At 37.9% G+C, this 21,369-nt stretch overlaps 1 protein-coding gene across 5 annotated transcripts in view; it reads right to left on the bottom strand.

Moving 5' to 3' along the window:
* LOC133553138 (kelch-like protein 29) overlaps positions 1-21,369 on the bottom strand; it is a 600,020-nt gene that overhangs the window by 126,868 nt on the left and 451,783 nt on the right. For all 5 annotated transcript variants that reach the window (XM_061901009.1, XM_061901008.1, XM_061901007.1 and 2 more), the window contains 2 exons: positions 17,934-18,072; positions 2,594-2,790 (listed from right to left, as the gene is read on the bottom strand). In XM_061901009.1, the coding sequence (XP_061756993.1) occupies positions 2,594-2,790; positions 17,934-18,072 (336 nt within the window). The remainder of the gene's footprint in view (positions 1-2,593; positions 2,791-17,933; positions 18,073-21,369) is intronic.

Below are 21,369 nucleotides of genomic sequence, written 5' to 3' on the forward strand. Positions count from 1 at the left end.
CCGAAAAAGGAATTAATTAGTACTTAATGAATGGTTAGGAACCAATATGTTACCAATTTGCATGTTAATAAGCAACTAATTAATGGTGAATATGTTCCCCATACTAAAGTGTTACCATTTTTTTTTTACTGGTGCACAAAATGAACCGTGCATGAACATCACCTTGTTCAAACAACAAAACCAACACAGTGCATAAACTCACAACAAATTACACACCTGCAATTCAGTCAGCTGTTGCCGTATTCGTAATACGCCGATAGGGAGAAGTTTGTATTTACACGAAGAGTCGGGTGTGTTTTGACCTCCGCCGAACCTCTGAGGTCCACTCACCGAACCCTTAGGATTCGATCGAACCCAGGTTAAGAACCACTGGTCTAAGGTAAACCTAATAATAATGAAAAAACTGTATCTATCTGCAGTTAAACGCGATCCATTTCATGTTAACTATGAACAATAAACGAGTAATAAAGTTTCGATATTTTAATGGTTTGACAGCCCTAGTTCAAAATCATTCCACCGAGAGTGACTTGTGTGAAGTGTAGTGATAGTGAAGTAGGCCGAGAACATGTTTGCTATTTCCTAGTGGGCGCTAACATTTAACACGATATCAGGTTCTACTGTGTCAAGGACAAACCTCCACTTCCACCTGCACCCTGTCATGTGCTAAAATGTCATGCATCTTGTCAGGGTGGAATGAATGGATGTCTCCCAGGAAATGAAGTCTACAAATGGCTTCCATGTTTTCTGTTTTTTTCCGTGGTCCAAAAAGAGAAAAACAAATCAATACGTGCTGTTGCTTTTTTTCCCCTCTGACCTTTGTATTCACGCTCAGTTCCTTGTGTCGGCAAACAATTCATGAAATGAATTGCAAATGCTGACATTTCAGGCTTTTTATTCGTCTTCTAACCCAATAAAACATGTTCACGTCACATTCCTCTTCGAGGCTCCTCCCATTTAGTGCTTCTTTGCTTCGCCGTAGTTCAGGCCAGAAAATTTGACATTTAAGTGACGATTGTCCCGTGACCTTTTTACAACAAAAGCCCAAACCTATCGTGCGATCGGACCCACTAGGGCTGGATCAGAGTAATAGCGCGTTACCAGCTTTAGGGGGAGACAGATGTGTCCGATGAGTCGTCATTCAGGAACATTTGATGTCCTTTATGTTTGGTCATAGATATAACACCTGATGATGGTGTAGAGTCATACCGGCACAACGCTCCTGTCACATAGAGGATCTTTGACTTGCATGTTTGCAGTGATTTTTTAAAAACAGCAGAGTGCTCCATATAAAGGCTCTATGACTGGTATGTTTTCAGTATATTACTAAAAACATTAGAGAGCAACTGCTAAATATGGGATTTTTGACTAGCATTTTTGAAAAAGGTCAATAAAAGAAGCAGTGATTCTGTCAAATAGGGGATCTATGACCCCACCTTTTTAAAGGAGGTCCTTGGAAACAGTAATGATCTTGTCATATAAAGGATCTTCGACTAGTGTTTTTTTCAGTGTATCCCGAAAAACTACTCTACTGCCATATAGAGGATTTTTGATCAGCCTGTTTGTAGAAAGTCAATAAAACCTCAGTGATCTTGTGATATAAGAGATTGTTGACAAGCGTGTTAAAAACTACAGTGATTCGGTCATATGAAAGCACTTTGACTAGCCTGTTTGAAGAATGTCCTTAGAAAACAGCAGAGTGATCCTGTCATACAGAGGATCTTTGATTAGCCTTTTTGAAGAAGGTGAAGTGAAGTGAATTATATTTGGGTTCTGGGTTGGTGCACTAATTGAAAGTGTATCTTGTGTTTTTTATTTTGATTTAATAAAAATAAAACATTTTGGAAAATTTAAAAAAATTCTAATTTATAAAAAATTCTTCTGCGGCCCGGTGGTTGGGGACCATTAATATAGAGGATCTTAGACTTGTCTTTTTAAATAAGGTCCTTGAAAATAGCAGAGTGATCCTATTCTATCGAGTACCTTGGATTACTGTTTTTGCAGTAGATCACTAAACACAACACAGTACTCCTGTCATAAAAGACAAGTTTTGACTAGCCTTTTCGGAGAAGGTCCTCAAAAACCGCAGCAATCCTATCGTATAACGGATCTTTGACAAGCTTTAGCATAGTTTGCTTCATCCTAAATACAGCAGAGATGTTTAGCTGAACAGTACCACAGTAACGTTGGTTGTTAAAAACGGACCGTGGTGTCATTTTTTAACATAAGGGTGGAACAAACAGTGAAGAATGTAATCTGGAATCAGCACCTTTATCCAGATCCTCACCAAAATGGCATGTGTTTTAGTGGTGCATAATCCCTTTAGCCAACTAATAGCAATCCATCAAACAAAAGGCATGTAATTTTTTCGCCCTAAAAAAGCCAGTGGTTTTAACAAGAATGTAAAAAGGAAGGAAGTGAAGTGAAGTGCACGTCACGCAGGTACATTATGTGGACCAAAGTTTTGAGACATCTTGATCCCACACCTGTGGAATAAACCTCTGACCTCCTTAATAGGCATCTCAAAGCTGTTAAAGCCTTAGAAGAGGGGGATGATCATTCATGTGTCATGTTCATGTTCCAGTTTCCTACCTACCTAGGAAGGACACGCAGACTTTGCAGAAGGTGCTAAACTGGAACTTGTTGGCGGCCTCCAGCAGCGTCTTGGCGTTGGCTGAGTCAATGACAAGCGAGCCCGTGTAGACGAACTCCAGCAGCTGCTGCAGCACGTCGGCGGCAATGTTGCTCATGCTCAGCTTCAACATCTCGCCGTTGCGCGTTTCGCCCGACGACCTGGACGACCAATGGCGGCACAGAGGGAGACCGGGTTATACACCAGGAGTTGTACAATCCGGAATTTCCTTTTTTAAATAATTGCCACATCTGCAACAAAATTTTCGGGACAAAGTTTAGGTGATTATTGCTTCGGACGTATGTGTGCACACATGGGAGGGAGGGGGAGCACTGAAACAAAGCGGGAGGAGATGTTTTGAAGGAAGGAAATGAAATATAAAATGATAACACAATACCTTCCTCTCAGGGCTGGGGGTTTGTGCACACTACTTTCAGGGCTGGATCACGTCGCACTCGGGCGGGATCAAATGACGGCGCTTTGCACGCATGGTGGGCGGCCGCCGGGAGGCATTAGAGTGTTAAGTAACATCTCAGCACCCATGTTTAATGTCCTACGCCAGACTATAATCCACTCAAGGGTGAAACAAATGGAATAAGAGCGCGTACTCCGACCCCCCCCCCCCCCACAACTGCCGACACTTTGACTCCCTCCCTGCGGCCGCGGACATCAACAATATGAAAAGTGGTCCACAGTAAGATGGATGGAGGCTCTTTACATCTGTCACTCATGGCTCTTTTCCATTTACTTTGCTGCTGGAAGCACTTGGTGGGATAATAAAACATATGCACACGGCTAACACACAAATACAGTAAACCATTTTTACACTATTTACTTCAATAATTGCCTCCATTTTTAAAGATGCTGCACTTTTATCAATTACTGGTAGTGACATCATCACCTTGTGTCCTCCTAATTAAAAGCATTTAAATGCTTTACTTGCGGATTTTTTTTTAAATGTATAGAAAAAAAAATCACAATATTCATATTTTTTGTGTGGCCGTGCGATGAGGTAGAGACTTGTCCAGGGTGTACACCGCCTTCCGCCTGAATGCAGCTGAGATAGGCTCCAGCACCCACGCAACCCTGAACGGGACAAGCGGTAAGAAATGGATGGATGGATTTTAAAAATATATATATTTTTAAATGCTTCAAAAAACATACTTTACATTAAAAAAAAAATAGTTTTATTTCTTTACCATTAAGTATGTAAAACTACACATGTAAACACATCTAAAAAAAGATACCTTATGCCACCCAGAAAATATTAATTAAATAAAAAATGTATATATAAAAATGCAGTACATACATTTAAATTACATCTTCACATGAAGTTATTTAAAAAAACAAATAAATGTATTATAATAATGAGTAAAACATTTATAACTGTTTAAAAACTGCATGCTAAAAAGTAAACAATTAATTCAGTATTAATTAATTCTATATTAATGCTTTATTATTGGATAACTGTTTATAGTTATCTATGAAGGGTTACTATTAAATGTATTAAAATATCAACACATAAAAAGATAAACCAAATTATAACTAATAAAGAGCATTAGGAGAAATAAATTCCCTAAACTCTCTGAATAAAGCTGAAAAATCAGACATGGCATCTGTAAAATTGGAGTTTACGGTTTTAAATCGCCAATGGTGTAATTATCACAACATATTAAAGGCCTACTGAAACAAACTACTATACCCACCACGCAGTCTGATAGTTTATATATCAATGATGAAATATTAACATTGCAACACATGCCAAAACGGCCTTTTTAGTTTACTAAATTACAATTTTAAATTTCCCGGGAGTTTCGTCTTCGAAACGTTGTGTAATGATGACGTGTACGCAAGACGTCACAGGTTTTTAGGAAGTATGAGCGCCGCGCACACACACAGCTAAAAGTCGTCTGCTTTAACGGCACAATTATACAGTTTTTTGGACATATATGTTGCTGAATCTTCTGCAATTTGTTCAATTAATATTGGAGAAGTCACAGTAGAAAGATGGAGTTGGGAAGCTTTAGCCTTTAGCCTCACAAACACACGGTGATTCCTTGTTTAAAATTCCTGGAGGTGAAACTTTACTATGGATCAGAGCACGGTCAAGAGAACATGGATCCCGACCAAATGTCAACCAGCAGGTTTCGGTGAGAAAATTGTGGTTAAAAAGTCAGTTCTTACCGGAGAAAAGCTGAGCTTGTGCCGTCCATAGCTGCCGTCGACTCCCCTGAGACACTGCGCGTCAAGACACCCGTGGACACAAGCTTCCGACTATCAGGTACTGCTAAACTCACTAAAACACTAACAACACAATAGAAAGATAAGGGATTTCCCAGAATTAACCTAGTAAATGTGTCTAAAAACATCGGAATCCGTCCCAATGCAATTGCGTTTTTTTTTCCCTAGTCCGTCGCTATCAATATCCTTAAACGCGAATCTTTCATCTTCGCTCAAATTAATGGGGAAATTGTCGTTTTCTGGGTCCAAATATGGCACTTTTTGTTGGAGGCTCCCATTAAAAACAATGTGATTATGTGAGGAGCCATCACACGGGTGACGTCATCGTCTGCGAATTACGGTAGAGGCAGGGCTTTTCTCTTAACACCGAAAGTTGCAAACTTTATTGTGGATGTTATATACTAAATCCTTTCAGCAAAAATATGGCAATATTGCAAAATGATCAAGTATGACACATAGAATGGACCTGCTATCCCAGTTTAAATAAGAAAATCTCATTTCAGTAGGCCTTTAAATCTGTCATGTTTACACAATGTATAATTTGAAATGTGTCGAAATTAAGGGAATTCACAGCTAACAAACCTGTTTGCATGTAGTTGAGTATAAAAAGTACCCCAGCCACTATGTGAGCAATTGTTTTTGCTTATGTTTGACTGGACTGCAGCAGCAAAAGTGTCAGTATTTAGCGAGACACACCAAACAAACAGCTGGCTGGGAAGGCGGGATGAGGAAGGAGCAAAAAAAGGGAAAGCACAAGAGAGAGGGCGACAGAGAGAGAGGGGCGAGGCAGGGTGAGAGGGTTCCTCCACAGGGAGCCAGCAGCCATCCTTCTCAGGAAAGGTTTGTTCCATGACTGTACCTTGTCTGTCTTTTAAATAAGAGATAGCTCCGCCCACCCCACCTCCCACCCAAAAAAGACAAAAAGCGGAAACTTTGGTCGCTGCTGCAATATTATCCTGTAGTGTGTGAACTCAAGACATTAGTCGTGATTGGCAGCGCACTCAGGGAGGAAAGGAGCAAGGGGGGAGGAGAAGGACATTCAAAATAAAATGAATATATTTAAAGACATGTGTCCCTGCATGGCTGCAATAACCCAAAAGCAGTTACTCTTTTTTTTTTTGTCCTCCTGCAAAGCAAAAAGCCACAAAGTGTTATTGACCTTCCCCTGCAGGCCTTTGAGCGGAGGGGGTGTGTGTGGGGGTTGTTGCAGGTGCAGGTTGGAAGAAAGAACCACTTGAAGGGAGAGGTTAAAATGATGGAGGATGGAGTGGGTGGAGCTAAAAATACAAAAAGAGCAGCATGCTCGTCAGCTTGCTCGAGTAGTGCGACCCCCGAGCGGCGTTGGAAGGCCGGGCTACTCTCAGGCGCTAGTTTGTGACAAACTCTCCCACTTGGGATTTCTTAAAAGGGGGTAGCGACAAGGATGCAAACGCACACACACACACACACACGCACGTTATTCATCTAATGCTCCAGCAGCTAGAAAAATGTCATTGTCGCCCTTTTTTTTAAATTATTTTCATCTGACAATGTTTGAACTGATGCTTACTGTCTGGCAAGTAATTGATGCTTTAAATATTATTCTCAATCGGCATTCAAGTTAGAAGTGTAAAAATAATATAACCTTTATAAACAGATGCGAAAAACAACTTGCAGCACGTTTATTCTAATGCAGAATTATATAAACGGAGTGAACATGTATAAGGCGAGTAAACATAAATGTAAAGTTAAGTTATAGAAATGCTCCAAAATCTTGTTCTATAGCGTACTGCTCAGAGCGCAAGTCTGCTTACGTTTGGGCAACTTCTACCTTTTGAAAAAAAAAAAAAAAAATGTTAAAAAAAAAAAAATTAAAATAGCTGAACACGTCTGGAATGCGCAATTTTGCATCTGTGCCAATCCGAGAAAATTCAACCAATCGGCGCTTTTTTGAGGTTGAGGTGACAAGAAATGATTCAAATATTGATAAGAACTCCATTAAATCACACACAAGTTGATTCAATGAAATTGAAAAAATAAAAGTAGCCTCAAAACACTGCAACTTTTTTTTTTTTAAAGATGCCACAAATTCAGGGATTTTAGGTGGCAACAACCACAAAAATGGACATTTACATTAAGGCAGTGGTTCTCAAATGGGGGTACGTGTACCCCTGGGGGTACTTGAAGGTATGCCAAGGGGTACGCGAGACTTTTTAAAAATATTTTAAAAATAGAAACAATTCAAAAATCCTTTATAATTATATTTACTGAATAATACTTCAACAAAATATGAATGTAAGTTCATAAACTGTGGAAAGAAATGCAACAATGCAATATTCAGTGTCGACAGCTAGATTTTTTTGTGGACATGTTCCATAAATATTGATGTTAAAAATGTCTTTTTTTGTGAAGAGATCTTAGGAATCAGGTTCATGAATTCAAATGGATCTCTATGACAATCCCCAGAGAGGGCACTTTAAGTTGATGATTTATTCTATGTGTAGAAATCTTTATTTATAATTGAATCACTTGTTTATTTTTCAACAGGTTTTTAGTTATTTTTATATCTTTTTTTCCAAATAGTTCAAGAAATACCACTACAAATGAGCAATATATTGCACTGTTATACAATTTAATAAATCAGAAACTGATGACATAGTGCCGTATTTTACTTCTTTATCTCTTTTTTCAACCAAAAATGCTTTGCTCTGATTAGGGGGTACTTGAATTGAAAAATTGTTCACAGGGGGTACATCACTGAAAAAAGGTTGAGAACCACTGCATTAACGTGCACTTATTTATACAAAGGCCAGACAATTCATTAGTGCAGTGTTTTTCAACCAATGTGCCACGGCACACTAGTGTGTCATGAGCTACAGTCTGGTGTGCCGTGGGAGATTGTCATTTCACCTAATTGGGTTAAAAATATTTTTGCAAACGAGTAATTATAATCCGCAAATGTGTCGTTGTTGAGTGTCTGTACTGTCTAGAGCAGTGGTTCCCAAAGTGGGCGGAGAAAAGATCTGGGGGGGCGGTGAGGAAGAAGGGGGCGCTAGGGGGGCGGCAGTCCGAAGTCGAAGTCAGAAGTTCGAACGTTTGTTTGACGATTTGTACACAACACGTGCAGCAGGACGAGTCAGTGGACGACGCATCAGGGTCCGGTTACCACACGCCGCTCTGGCCCAGTCAGATCCGACAGCATAGACTACAAAAGTAAAAGCTCAGGTTTGTAATTTCAAGCTTGTAATGTTCAGAATTTTCAAAAAGTGGGGGGGGCGCTAGGAATTCACTGGGGAGCCAAGGGGGGCGCCAGCCTGCAAAAGTTTGGGAACCATTGGTCTAGAGAATCGGCAGAGTAACTATGTATTATTCTTCCATATCAGTAGGTGGCAGCAGGTAGCTAATTGCTTCGTAGATGTCTAGAACATGGTTCGTGATCACAATATGCAGACGACAGCGGGAGGCAGTGTGCGGGAAAAAAGGTATCTAACGCTTAAACCAAAAATAAACAAAACACATTGAAGCTTAGGGATGGCTATGCAAAACAAAACTAAAACTGAACTGGCTGCAAAGTGAACAAAAACAGAATGCTGGATGACAGCATAGACTTACAGCGTGTGGAGCAGACTGGGTCCACAAAATACATCCATACATAATATGAAAATCAACACCAAAATAGGAGTGTAAGACAAGAACTAAAACACTACACACAGGAAAATAGCAAAAAAATCAAAATAAGTCACGGCGTGATGTGAGAGGTCGTGATAGTACACCTACTATGAGCAATAGTGATGCATGCTTGGTCATGGTTTGAATTCATATCCAACAATTGCAAGAACAACTTTTTACTGTCAATATCGGTTGCTGAGTTTCATTTTTCAATGTTTTCTGCTGGTGCTGTGCCTCAGGATTTTTTTCAATCCAAAAAACGTGCCTCAGCTCAGAAAAGGTTGAAAAACACCGCATTAGTGCACTCACACAATGACAGCTATTGCAAAAGCGACTACAGAAATATCATTGTTGTGTCAAACTGCACTGTTCCTAATAGTTTGGTGAGCCTAGTTAGGTAAATATGAGGGTCAAAATATTACAAACATCACCTTGACCCCTTTTCATATATATATATATATATATATATATATATATATATATATATATATATATATACTTTTATACAAAATAAATGATTCTATAAAAGTACAGTGTTGGCAAAGGTGACACTGCATCAGGACCAAAAAAGAAGTCAAAAGCAGGTTAAATAGAAGCGCAGAGCTCAACAAGAACAAAGACTATTACGGATATATCTGAGGGGAATTGGACAAAGTCCCATTGTGTCCTCCCCTCGGGCTGGGTCTACTTGTCTCGCACCGCTAGAGAGGACGGAATGTGTCCAGGCCGCCGCTCGGAGAGGCGCAGGAATGCAAAAAGGACGACGTAAATGAAATGCCAGCCGAGCAGGCTTACTGGGAAACGGCGATGGGTGAAATAGAGTTACAGGCCATGATCTGTGCCGGCCCTTTAAGAGGAAGGGTAATAGGCTTTTTGGGGAGGAGGAGGAGCGGCAGGGCGAATGAGGGTGCGTTGCATCTCACAGTAAAAGCTTAGCAATGAAGCAAAAGAAAATAAAAAAAACACACACCACAAACATGGCAGACATGCTGCTCTGAAAACATCTGAAATTAAAATATATTTTTAAAATAACATTTAGTCAAAATAAATCTATATTTTACTATTAATTGAATGTATATTTAAAAAAATAATAATACATTTAATTGTTTTAAATGGCCACAAAATGTTATATTTATCTAAATGTTAAACAGATTTTATTATTTATATGAAAATTGCAAATAAAAAAATTATGTATCTGGATACAAATTTTAAAAAAACTTTTTTTTTTTTTTACAGAATAAGTGACTGATATATAAGAACATTTTAAAATCTGTAATACAATTTTGACAATATAAATATACATATAAATATACGTATATTACTATAATATAGTAATATACGGTTTCTGTAGTTTTGTCAGTCGCGAGTCAATCACAATCATGGTTTTGGCTCAGTTTTGACCCCAGATCCCCTTCATGACATAACTCGGGCCAGGAATCATACCTATGCTCTCTGCCACGAATGGCAGAGGTGTAAAATTACAGAAACATTAATCTACAACACATAAATATATTTTTAAAATATCCATCAATTCATTCATTCAAACATTAATCTACAACATTAAGTCCATTTTCTACCGAGTGTCCTTCTCGAGGTTGTGTGGTGGCTGGAGCCGATCCCAGCTGCACATGGGCGGAGGGCGGTGTACACCCTGGACAAGTCGCCACCTCATCGCAGGGCCAACATTGATAGACAGACAACATTCACACTCACATTCACATTCACACACTAGGGACCATTTAGTGTTGCCAATCAACCTATCCCCAGGTACATGTCTTTGGAGGTGGGAGGAAGCCGGAGTACCCGGAGGGAACCCATACAGTCATGGGGAGAACATGCAAACTCCACACAGAAAGAATAGAACCCAGGACCTTCTCGCTGTGAGACACAAGTGCTACTCACTGCTCCACCGTGCTTTCCTATTTGAATAGAAATGTTTTCAATTTCTATGACTATACATTTGCCACAAAAGTATGTATTTTATTCTAAATTTCGAAAAATAAAACAGATATAAATACAATTTCGACTAAAACTTTGCTTCTAAAAATTATATACTTTGATTAATTTTACAATATGAAATTAGATTTTTAAAAAATGAAAAAAAAATGCAACACAAATGATATACAATAGTTTACAAATACAATTTAAAAATGTATATAAAAATGCTTATTAACACTACATTTAATCCCTGCATCTATTTTTTACCGCTTGTCCCTTTTAGGGTCGCTGGTGCCTATCTCAGCTGCATTCGGGCGGAAGGCGGGCTACACCCTGGACAAGTCGCCATCTCATCACAGGGCCAACACAGATAGACAGACAACATTTACACTCACATTCACACACTAGGGACCATTAAGGGTTGCCAATCAACCTATTCCCAGGTGCAAATATAAATTTTAAATTGCTTTACACATGTCTAATTAAAAGTTTTATTATTTTTATTACAACAATGTTTGATCATAATGACAGGAGATTTTTAACACAGTATCCAATAATGTACTTAAAAATTTACAAGTTTTCCACTATTTAGGTCAACTATTTTTTGTAGATAACCTTACACAAATGCAGGTTTTAGGTACACTGTACATAGTCTTAATGATATGTAAATGTATGCACGCATATTTTTCTGTGTTGGTGTTTAAAGGCCTACTGAAACCCACTACTACCGACCACGCAGTCTGATAGTTGATATATCAATGATGAAATATTAACATTGCAACACATGCCAATACGGCCTTTTTAGTTTAGTGCAATTTTAAATTTCCTGGAAGTTTCTTGTTGAAAACGTCGCGGAATGATGACATGTATGCGTGACGTCACGGACTGTAAGGAAATATTAGCGCTGCGCACACACACAGCTAAAAGTTGTCTGCTTTAACGGCATAATTACACAGTATTTTGGACATCTGTGTTGCTGAATCTTTTGCAATTTGTTCATTTAATAATGGAGACTATAAAGAACAATGCTGTTGGTGGAAAGCGGTGTATTGCAGCTGTGTTTAGCAGCGAGACACAGTCTATGTTTCTTTGTTTGTTGTGAAGCGGAGCGGTCAAGCGAACATGTTTTCTCTACGTCAACCAGCATGTTTTTGGCTGGGGAAATTGTGATATATATATATATATCTTACCGGAGAAATCATTGGATTATCCATCGTCCTGCAGCAGCGGCAGCTGTGAGCTTGGCTCCTCGGCTTCTCTCTGAGACACTTTGTGGTCACCGCAGCCATCCGACCTCAAGGTATGTCTTTACAATCTGACAATCTTTAAAATCTCACTAAAACACTATTAAAACAATAAGCAGATAAGGGATCTTCCAGAATTATCCTAGTAAATGTGTGTAATTACATCTGAAACACGCACACCGCCGTTGCTTTTTATTTTTTTTTCTTCTATTCCTTCACTATCAATATCCTAATTCACAAATCTTTCATCCTAGCTCAAATTAATGGGGAAATTGTCGTTTTCTCGGTCTGAATAGCTCTTTTTGTTGGCGGCTCCCATTAAAAACAATGTGAATATGTGTGGAGCCCTGCAATTCGTGACATCATGCGCACATACTTCCGGTACAGGCAGGGCTTTTCTATTAGCGACCAAAAGTTGCGAACTTTATCGTCGATGTTCTCTACTAAATCCTTTCAGCAAAAATATGGCAATATTGCGAAATGATCAAGTATGACACATAGAATGGACCTGCTATTCCCGTTTAAATAAGAAAATCTGATTTCAGTAGGCCTTTAAACTTCACTTCTAGCGGGGAAAACGGGGTTGGATATGTTTGGAATGTCATGCACCGATGTAAAAAAAACACACACACAAAAAAACTGTTCCACTTCTAAGCAAGTTGTTCAGTTGGTGCGTGCGCACACACACAAACACACACAGACACATGCGCACACACACCTAGTATATTTGCAGCTCACACTTGCTGCTTAAAGCTGGCTGGTGGCCTACGCTGAGCACCTAAGGAGCTAAGTGTTGGAGGATGGGCGGCACACGGGTGTTTTTGAGGCAACATTTTTGTTGTTGTTGTTGTTATTGACAACAAAACGGACGACGGCAAGTTTGTATTCACACAGTCAGTGTGCGTTAATTTAATGTGTGAGGTCCAAATGTCTTTTCCAGACAAAGACGTGAAAGGTGTGGAAGTTATGTCAACAGAGCAAAGCGGTTGAACAATTAATTAGCTGATAAATGAGAGTTTGGCTCATTAAACTGTCAAAATGGACACTGGAGACAAGCCCTTGTGTCTCACGCCTACGTGAGCGGCCCACAGGAGACACCAGGTGACGGACAGCCCGCCAACACCCTACCCTCCCTTCCTACCCCACAGATCCCGGCAGCGCCTCTCCCTAAGGTTGCAGCGCTCTCGTCAAGGTCAAACTCTCACACTTATGTGCTGATGGAGCTGTCAGGATCACCTTTAGCTGTCTTGGACAATGCCTGTTCTCTGCTGCATCATTTTCAGGCAGAATTTGAAAAAAAAAAAATAGAACTTTTGAAACTGGAACATAATCTATTTGGAAACAGTGAAACGATCTGTTTCTAGATCAAACTGTGGCAATGGTTTGGTTAATAAGTAGTTCTAGGTCAAACTAGGGCTATAATATACATATGTATTTTGTATATATATTATATGTATATATATTTTTAAACAAGATATGAATTAAGAAAATATCGTAATATCGATACAATTTATTTCACGTTAAAATTACAAAATTCTGTTTATTTGTTGTGTTCCTTGTTCTCACCCCCGCTCAAATCTAGACTCCAAACACCCCAGAACAAGCTCGTCAGGTTACTTCTGGACCTCCACCCCTGATCACACCTCACTCCAACCCACTTCTCCAAAGTGGGCTGGCTCAGGGTGGAGGACAGAGTAAAACAACTTGCACTGAGCCTAGTCTAGAAAATTCGCTACACCTCCCTGATACCCAAAAACATGTCAAACTACCTGCTTAACGTAAATGACCGCCATAACCACAACCAGGGGGAGCTCCACAAACCACGTTAAACCCAGATTCCGATCTAACAAAGGTCTTAACTCATTCTCCTTCTATGCCATATCAATGTGGAATGCACTCCCAACAGGTGTAAAAGAAAGTGCATCTCTATCCTCCTTCAAAACCACACTAAAAGAATGCCTCCAGGAAAAGTCAACCCTAAACTAACACTCTCCCCCTCCACATCCCACCTCCCCAGATTGTAAATAATCAAATGGATGTACTTGTTATTATGCTTTCTGATCTCTCTATGTCCACTACTCGCTGTACATATCCTACGAAGTCAGACCTACACTGTTTCAATGTCCATTTTTCTGATGATAATTGTTGATGACTGAAGTGCTGATATCAACCAAACCTACCACCCCTACCCTCCACATCCCGGACTGTAAATAATGTAAATAATTTGATGTATATACTCTGATGATTAACTTGTGTGATGACTGTATCATGCTAATAGCATATATTTGTACCATTAATTGATTAACGTGGACCCCCACTTAAACAAGTTGAAAAACTTTTTCGGGTGTTACCATTTAGTGGTCAATTGTACGGAATATGTACTGTACTGTGCAATCTACTAATAAACGTTTCAATCAATCCATCAATCAATCAATCATTAAATCCCCCTCCAGGGGCTACTAAACCATACTTGCCAACCCTCACGATTTTTCCGGGAGACTCACGAATTTCAGTGCCCCTGCCGAAAATCTCCCGGGGCAACTTTTCTCCTTAATTTCTCCCAATTTCCACCTCGGAAACAATATTGGGGGCGTGCCTTAAAGGCACTGCTTTTAGCGTTTTCTACAACCCGTCTTCACGTCCGCATCTCCCCCATACAAACAGCGTGTCCGCCTAATCACATAGTAAATGCGGCTTTCACAGACGCACATAAGTGAATATAAGGCATACTTGATCAGCAGCCATACAGGTCACACTGAGGGTGGCCATATAAACAACTTTAACACTGTTACAAATATGCGCCACACTGTGATCCCACACCAAACAACAATGACGAACACATTTCGGGAGAACACCTGCACCGTAACGCAACATAAACACAACAGAACAAATACCCAGAAGCCCTTGCAGCACTAACTCTTCCGTGACGCTACAATATACACCCCCGCTACCCCATCTCCCAAATTCGGAGATCTCAAGGTTGGCAAGTATGACTAAACCCCTCCACTTCCTCCTTCCAAGACGTACATGCACGTATAAGAACATCCCTGATTGGTTGGACAGGCCAATCAGAGGCAAGATAGGGCGGGTCATCAAACCAGGAAGTGAATTAAAAAGTGCCTCCCTGCAAATGTAATTTGTTATCTGAGTTTGATACATTTTGTATTATTTGCAGGGCTATGTTATTTATATTACATAGAAACAAAATGTTTCTATTTTAGTTATGTTATGTAATTCTGTACTACCCTAACAGTTTATTTTCTGTGCTGTTAATACCCATCTTGACTAACTGGGTTAATACAAGTGCCACTGACTGTTAACAGTACAGTTGTCATTCATTTCAATTTTACTGAACATCACTCAAAAATGAATATCTTTATATGTATACTTTCACCGGAAAATATATCGAGTTTAAGTAAAAATATATCGAGATATACTTTTTCGTCCATATCGCCCAGCCCTAGATCAAACGATGCATTATGAAACAGGGAGTGATACTGTGTCCCTCCACTCTACTATGAGTGTGTCACTTTAAGAAAAAAAACATGTGACTGATACAACTGCAGTGTTGTTTGACTATGAAGTGTTTTTTTTGACTCATGAGTGACACCTCGTACTGAGAGAAGTCGGAGTGGTGTGTCATGTTTGACATCGGTTTTAATCCCGGATCTAAATAGGAGAAAAAAAAGAAACAGTTTCCAAGTCTACATCATTCTGATCTTATAGCCCCAAATAAGGCGAATTTTTTTTTTTTCCGGTTTACTATTTGGCTTTTTGACCAGAGTTGTGTATTTCATCTCCCTTTCTTATAAACAAACAAAAAACTAAAACAAGTATAGATGCTAAATATCCATTACATATTTGCAGGTCCAAATGTTTTGACTTTTTTATATTCCAGTAGATGAAAACGTATCATTGTGGCGTCAATACAGCTCGTGAGTGTGCCATACACTCACTGAGGCCTCATTTACCCAGCACTAAAAATTGGCATGTTTTAACTTTCTTAACAATCATAAGAAAGTAAAAATAAGTTAAAAGGACATTAACATGGATACATTTAGAGGGTGCTAATTTTCCAGTGTGTTTGAAACATTATATCCCAGCCTTTCACGGCTTGTAGAACGCAACACTGTAAGCTCTTCCTGTACGTAACACGTGCATTGGCTTTGTGTGTTAATAGCTAAAGGTAATGATTTGGATAGCTATTGTTAAAAAGCATTGAATATATATTTTATCATAATTGACTGCAAATTGTCAGTTGCTTTTCTTGGACTGCTTTCGTCTATATGCACACACTTCCCGTGTGTACATGTTGACGAGAGGACGCAGCAGTAACAACAGATAAATTATTAATATAATTATTCAATAAGATTTGCAGTTCTGAAAAATACACTGTAGACACTTTAAAAAATATATATGTTCTGTTAAACCACTAATTGTAACATAAGCTAACTGCTGCTATTCTTATAACATGTTTTGGTTAAAAAAAAGAAAGAAATTTTAGCAAGTTTTAAACAGCTTATTAATATTCAAAGGTAAAAACAAAAATACTCGGTAAGTTTAAACTTGAATGAAGAACTTAATAAGGCAGATGTACGTATTTTTTCAAATGATTTGACATTTTCATAGTTGATATTTACATTACCCCCAAAAATTAAAGTTAAAGTACCACTGATAGTCACAGACACACTAGGTGTGGTGAAATTACCCTGTGCATTTTACCCATCCCCTTGCTGCTGCCCCGAGGAGGTGAGGGGAGCAATGAGCAGCAGCGGTGGCCGTGCTCGGGAATCATTTTGGTGATATAACGCCCAATTCCAACCCCTGATGCTGTGTGCCAAGCAGTACCAATTTAAATGTACTTTATTCAAACAGGACAATACGTATTAATTAATTCCATCTCAAGTCTCTTGGCAAGTTAATGTTAAAACTAAGACACACATTTTCAAAACAGTGCATAGATTCAGGCCGAAGTGGCAATGGCGACGAGCAGTTGCGGCGAGCATTGCATTGTGCATTGTGTTGCATTGTGTTTGAGGTGGACGATTCTGTAAAGTGACTAGGGCGGACGTTTAAGGCGGGCAAATGCGTCGAGGTTGCGGAAGGTAATTGGAATTCATAATCTCATCGTCAGCATTGTCACTGGCGTCCCACTGGATGTGAATTCTCCCTGCCCACTGGGTGTGAGTTTTTCTTGCCCTTTTGTGGGTTCTTCCGAGGATGTTGTCGTAATGATTTGTGCAGTCCTTTGAGACATTTGTGATTTAGGGCTATATAAATAAACATTGATTGACATTGATTGATTGATAATTTCTAAAGAACCTACTGGCGTGTTGGTTTTATATCTGAATTAAATAAACACCGTGAACCCTCTTGTCAGTCATTCACTGTCTTTATCTCTGTGGGTGGAGACGTGGCTGCGAGAATACACATAAACAGACATGTTCAGCCTCGTCACGCAAACGAAAGGTAATGTAGCAGAAATGATCCAGATCAGCCCCAAAATCAAATCACTTGTTTACGTATCTCATTTCGGCCAGTTCCTGAAAGTTTCATTAAAATCCACCCTTAACTTTTTGAGTCATGTTGCTAACCAACAAACTAAGAGACAAACCCCAGCAAATCCAAAATCTCCTGGTGGAGGTTATAAAAAAACATGCCTGGGCTAGCACACACAGCCGCACACACACGGAATGGTGCATGGAGCAAGCAAACATATAATATTTACATTAATGGCAAGGGCGCTCATGTAACATGTATTAATATGTGTGTGGGGGGAGAACATTGTGATCTTTGGTCGGGTTATTTTAAGTCATCCCCAGTCAGTCATGGAACATTTGCGCTGCTCTTTAAAATTAAAAAGTGTGGTTACAATGTTGCGAGTGAAGGGAAGAGGTGATGGGTTGACCTTTAACTTCATATTCCGATACATTCATTTGGCTGGGGTGGGGGCGGTGGGGGGGGTGGTTGGGGCTGGGAAAGGAATGGCTGCTGGCAACGACCTGTGCTAAAGGAACTTAAAAGTCTTCACGAACCTGCAAGAAAGAACCAAAGACAGAACAGAAAGAGAAAGAGGGTTGCTGGTAGCGGTGGAGGAGGGCAAGAGGGGTTATGTCAGGAAAATAAAGGTGTGTTGGGGAGGGGGCGTTAGGAAAGCGACACAAATGTGCCCTACAAAAAAGAAAATGTTTGTGGGTGGGGAGAAGTGGGGGCATGAAGAGGCAAAGGCAAACCTTTTGACCAGGTCCTTGAAATACAAGCTGCAGGAAGCTAGAACATTTTGGTGGACTTCAAACTCTTTGCCTTCAACAATTATTTTCAGGTCTGTAAACTCTTTTGCTCTGCGCTGCTGGTTCAGCTCCTTCAACATCTCTGTGGAAGAAGAAGAAGGAGAGGAAGAAAGAGGAGAAAAAGAAAAAGAACAGAGTGCCACATTGTTGAGAGTTAAAACTTTGCTTTTTGTTTTGGGGGGACATAAAATGAACAACATGACATGGAGGAAAACAAACATCATAAATAACATCAAAAATCAGCACAAATGACATTTATAGAATTAGCGTATCTCTTTGCGACGCTAAACAATGTGCAGTGACAATAAACGTGTATGCAAACATTTTTTTTATATCATATACCATCGAGGGTTGAGAAGTGGGACATTTTTTTTCTCTATTATTCACAGTGTTGTACATTTTATCATAAGTCCTACTAAATTTTCACAAGAATATTACCAGTCTATTTAGTTTTTATTTACTGTATAATAATATGTACAAAACTGAGCTGAAAATGTATTATTGTAGCACAGTAGCGTTACATTTTTTCATAATTTTGTTTGGATAAAAAGGCACACATCATAATTGAGTCTTTTCACAGAATTGTTTTCAGAAAATAAGTTATGTTTTGCCATGAAAGGGTTAAAATTGTTGCATATTATTCTCGTAACATAATTTTTTTAAATTGAAAATAATTACTTAATTCCTAACATATCCAGGAAAATACAAATGAATTACAGCGTGGTAAATTCCGAACAAATTGCCACATTTTAATGCAATGAGGCTGAACTTATGAACATATATAAGAATACGCAACAACAACAAAAAAACAATTATATATATATATAAATATATATATATATATATTTACATATATATATACATACATATATGTATGTATGTGTATGTTTGTATATATATACATACATATACATACCAGAGGTAGGTAGTAACGCGCTACATTTACTCCGTTACATTTACTTGAGTAACTTTTGGGATAAATTGTACTTCTACGAGTAGTTTTTATGCAACATACTTTTACTTTTACTTGAGTATATTTATAGAGAAGAAACACTACTTTTACTCCGTTCCATTTATCTACATTCATTCGCTACTCGCTACTTTTTTTTATCGATCTATTAATGTTTGTTTTGGTTAATGACAGAGCTTCAAAGTAGAATCTACGCATGCCTGCGTTTCACCAATCACATGCAGTCACTGGTGACGTTGGACCAATCAAACAGAGTCAGGTGGTCACATGACCCGACTGAAACAAGTTAAAAAACTTATTCGGGTGTTACCATTTAGTGGTCAATTGTACGGATTATTTACTGTACTGTGCAATCTACTAATAAAAGTTTCAATCAATCAATCAATCAAAAGTGTAAAGGAAAAAAGACACTTTTTATTTCAACCGTACATCCCGTCAAAAGCCTAAAGACTGATCGCACAGTTCCTGTCTTCACAATAAAAGCGCCACTCCATCGCGCCTGCGCTAACAAAACAAGAGTCTCCGAAAGCCAGCGCAAACACGCTAGCAAGCCACGGAGTTTGCCGCCAATGTATTTATTGTAAAGTGTATAAAAACGAATATGGAAGCTGGACAAATAAGATGCCAAAAACCAACGACTTTCATGTGGTATTAGAGAGAAAAGAGGAACTTTTTTTCTCCATTTGAAAACGTGAACGTCTGATTCCAATCAATGCAAGTCCTAAGAATCAGGTAATACACCAACTTATATTCTTGTCTTCATGAAAGATAGGATTCTATATGTTAAACATGCATGTATATTCATTAAAACACCTTAACATGTCAACAAAAACGGCAAAATAAATAAATATAAATTATATACTGTATATATAAATGTATGTATATATATATATATATGTGTGTATATATATATATATAATATATATGTGTATATATACAATATATATACATATATATGTATATATATATGTATATATATATATGTGTATATATATATATATATATGTATATATATATATATATGTATATATATATATATATATATATATATATATATATATATATGATATGTACGTGTATAAATGATTTGTGTGTGTATGTATATGTATATATGAGGTAGATCACCTCGACTTGGTCATTTACTTTGAAAAACTTATTGGGGTGTTACCATTTAGTGGTCAATTGTACGGAATATGTACTGTACTATACAATCTACTAATACAAGTTTCAATCAATCAAATCAATGAATGCCTACTGAGGCTATGGTGCTGTTAAGTTATTGTGGCTCAATGTGCCATTTTTTTCATTTTATTTTAATGTAGAATTATTTAATATATAATATTGTTTTAGTTGCTTAAGAGATATTCCTGGTTCTGAATTTTCTCATTGCTATTTTTATGTTTTGTGCATTATTTTTTGCCGTAATCAGGTTACTCATCAGTTACTCAGTACTTGAGTAGTTTTTTCACAACATACTTTTTACTTTTACTCAAGTAAATATTTGGGTGACTACTCCTTACTTTTACTTGAGTAATAAATCTCCAAAGTAACTGTACTCTTACTTGAGTACAATTTCTGGCTACTCTACCCAACTCTGATACATACACAAACATATATATGTAAACGTGTATGTTTATACATACATACATATATGTATATATATACATACACATATATATGTATGTGTCTATATATATGTATATATAGTTTATACATGCATATACATGTACTGTATATATACATGCATATATATACATGCATATATACGTATATATGTGTGTATATGTATATATACACACATATATACATACACATATGTATGTGTATATATGTATATATACTGTACATACATACATACATATATACATATATATACATACACATATGTATGTGTATATATATACATACATACATACATATATGTATACATACATGCATATACGGTATATGTATATATATACACACATACATACATATATATGTATATATATACACACATACATACATATATATATATATATATATATATATATATATATATATATATATATATATATATACATACATACATATATATATATATATATATACACATATATATATCATTTTTTTCTGTACTAAGGACAGCGTGTTCAATTCTGTAAAGATTTCCAAATTTTACGCGATGAGGCTGAACTGTGAACCTATTTCAAAGCAAAGCACATGACTGTAATGAAGTCTTTTTACATCACTTTTTTAGGAAATTGTACAAAAAAATGGTTTCACTTCGCCACAAGGGGGTTGAAAAAAATTTACTGCATAGGTTTTAAAGAGAAACTTATTAGTTAACTCCCAAAAATTCCTTACCAAGAAACAAAAGAAAATTATATTTTTTTACATCATCTTCATAGAAAGTTGTGCGAAAAGCGT

The sequence above is a fragment of the Nerophis ophidion genome, linkage group LG05, assembly GCF_033978795.1.
Source record: "Nerophis ophidion isolate RoL-2023_Sa linkage group LG05, RoL_Noph_v1.0, whole genome shotgun sequence".
Classification (NCBI taxonomy): domain Eukaryota; kingdom Metazoa; phylum Chordata; class Actinopteri; order Syngnathiformes; family Syngnathidae; genus Nerophis; species Nerophis ophidion.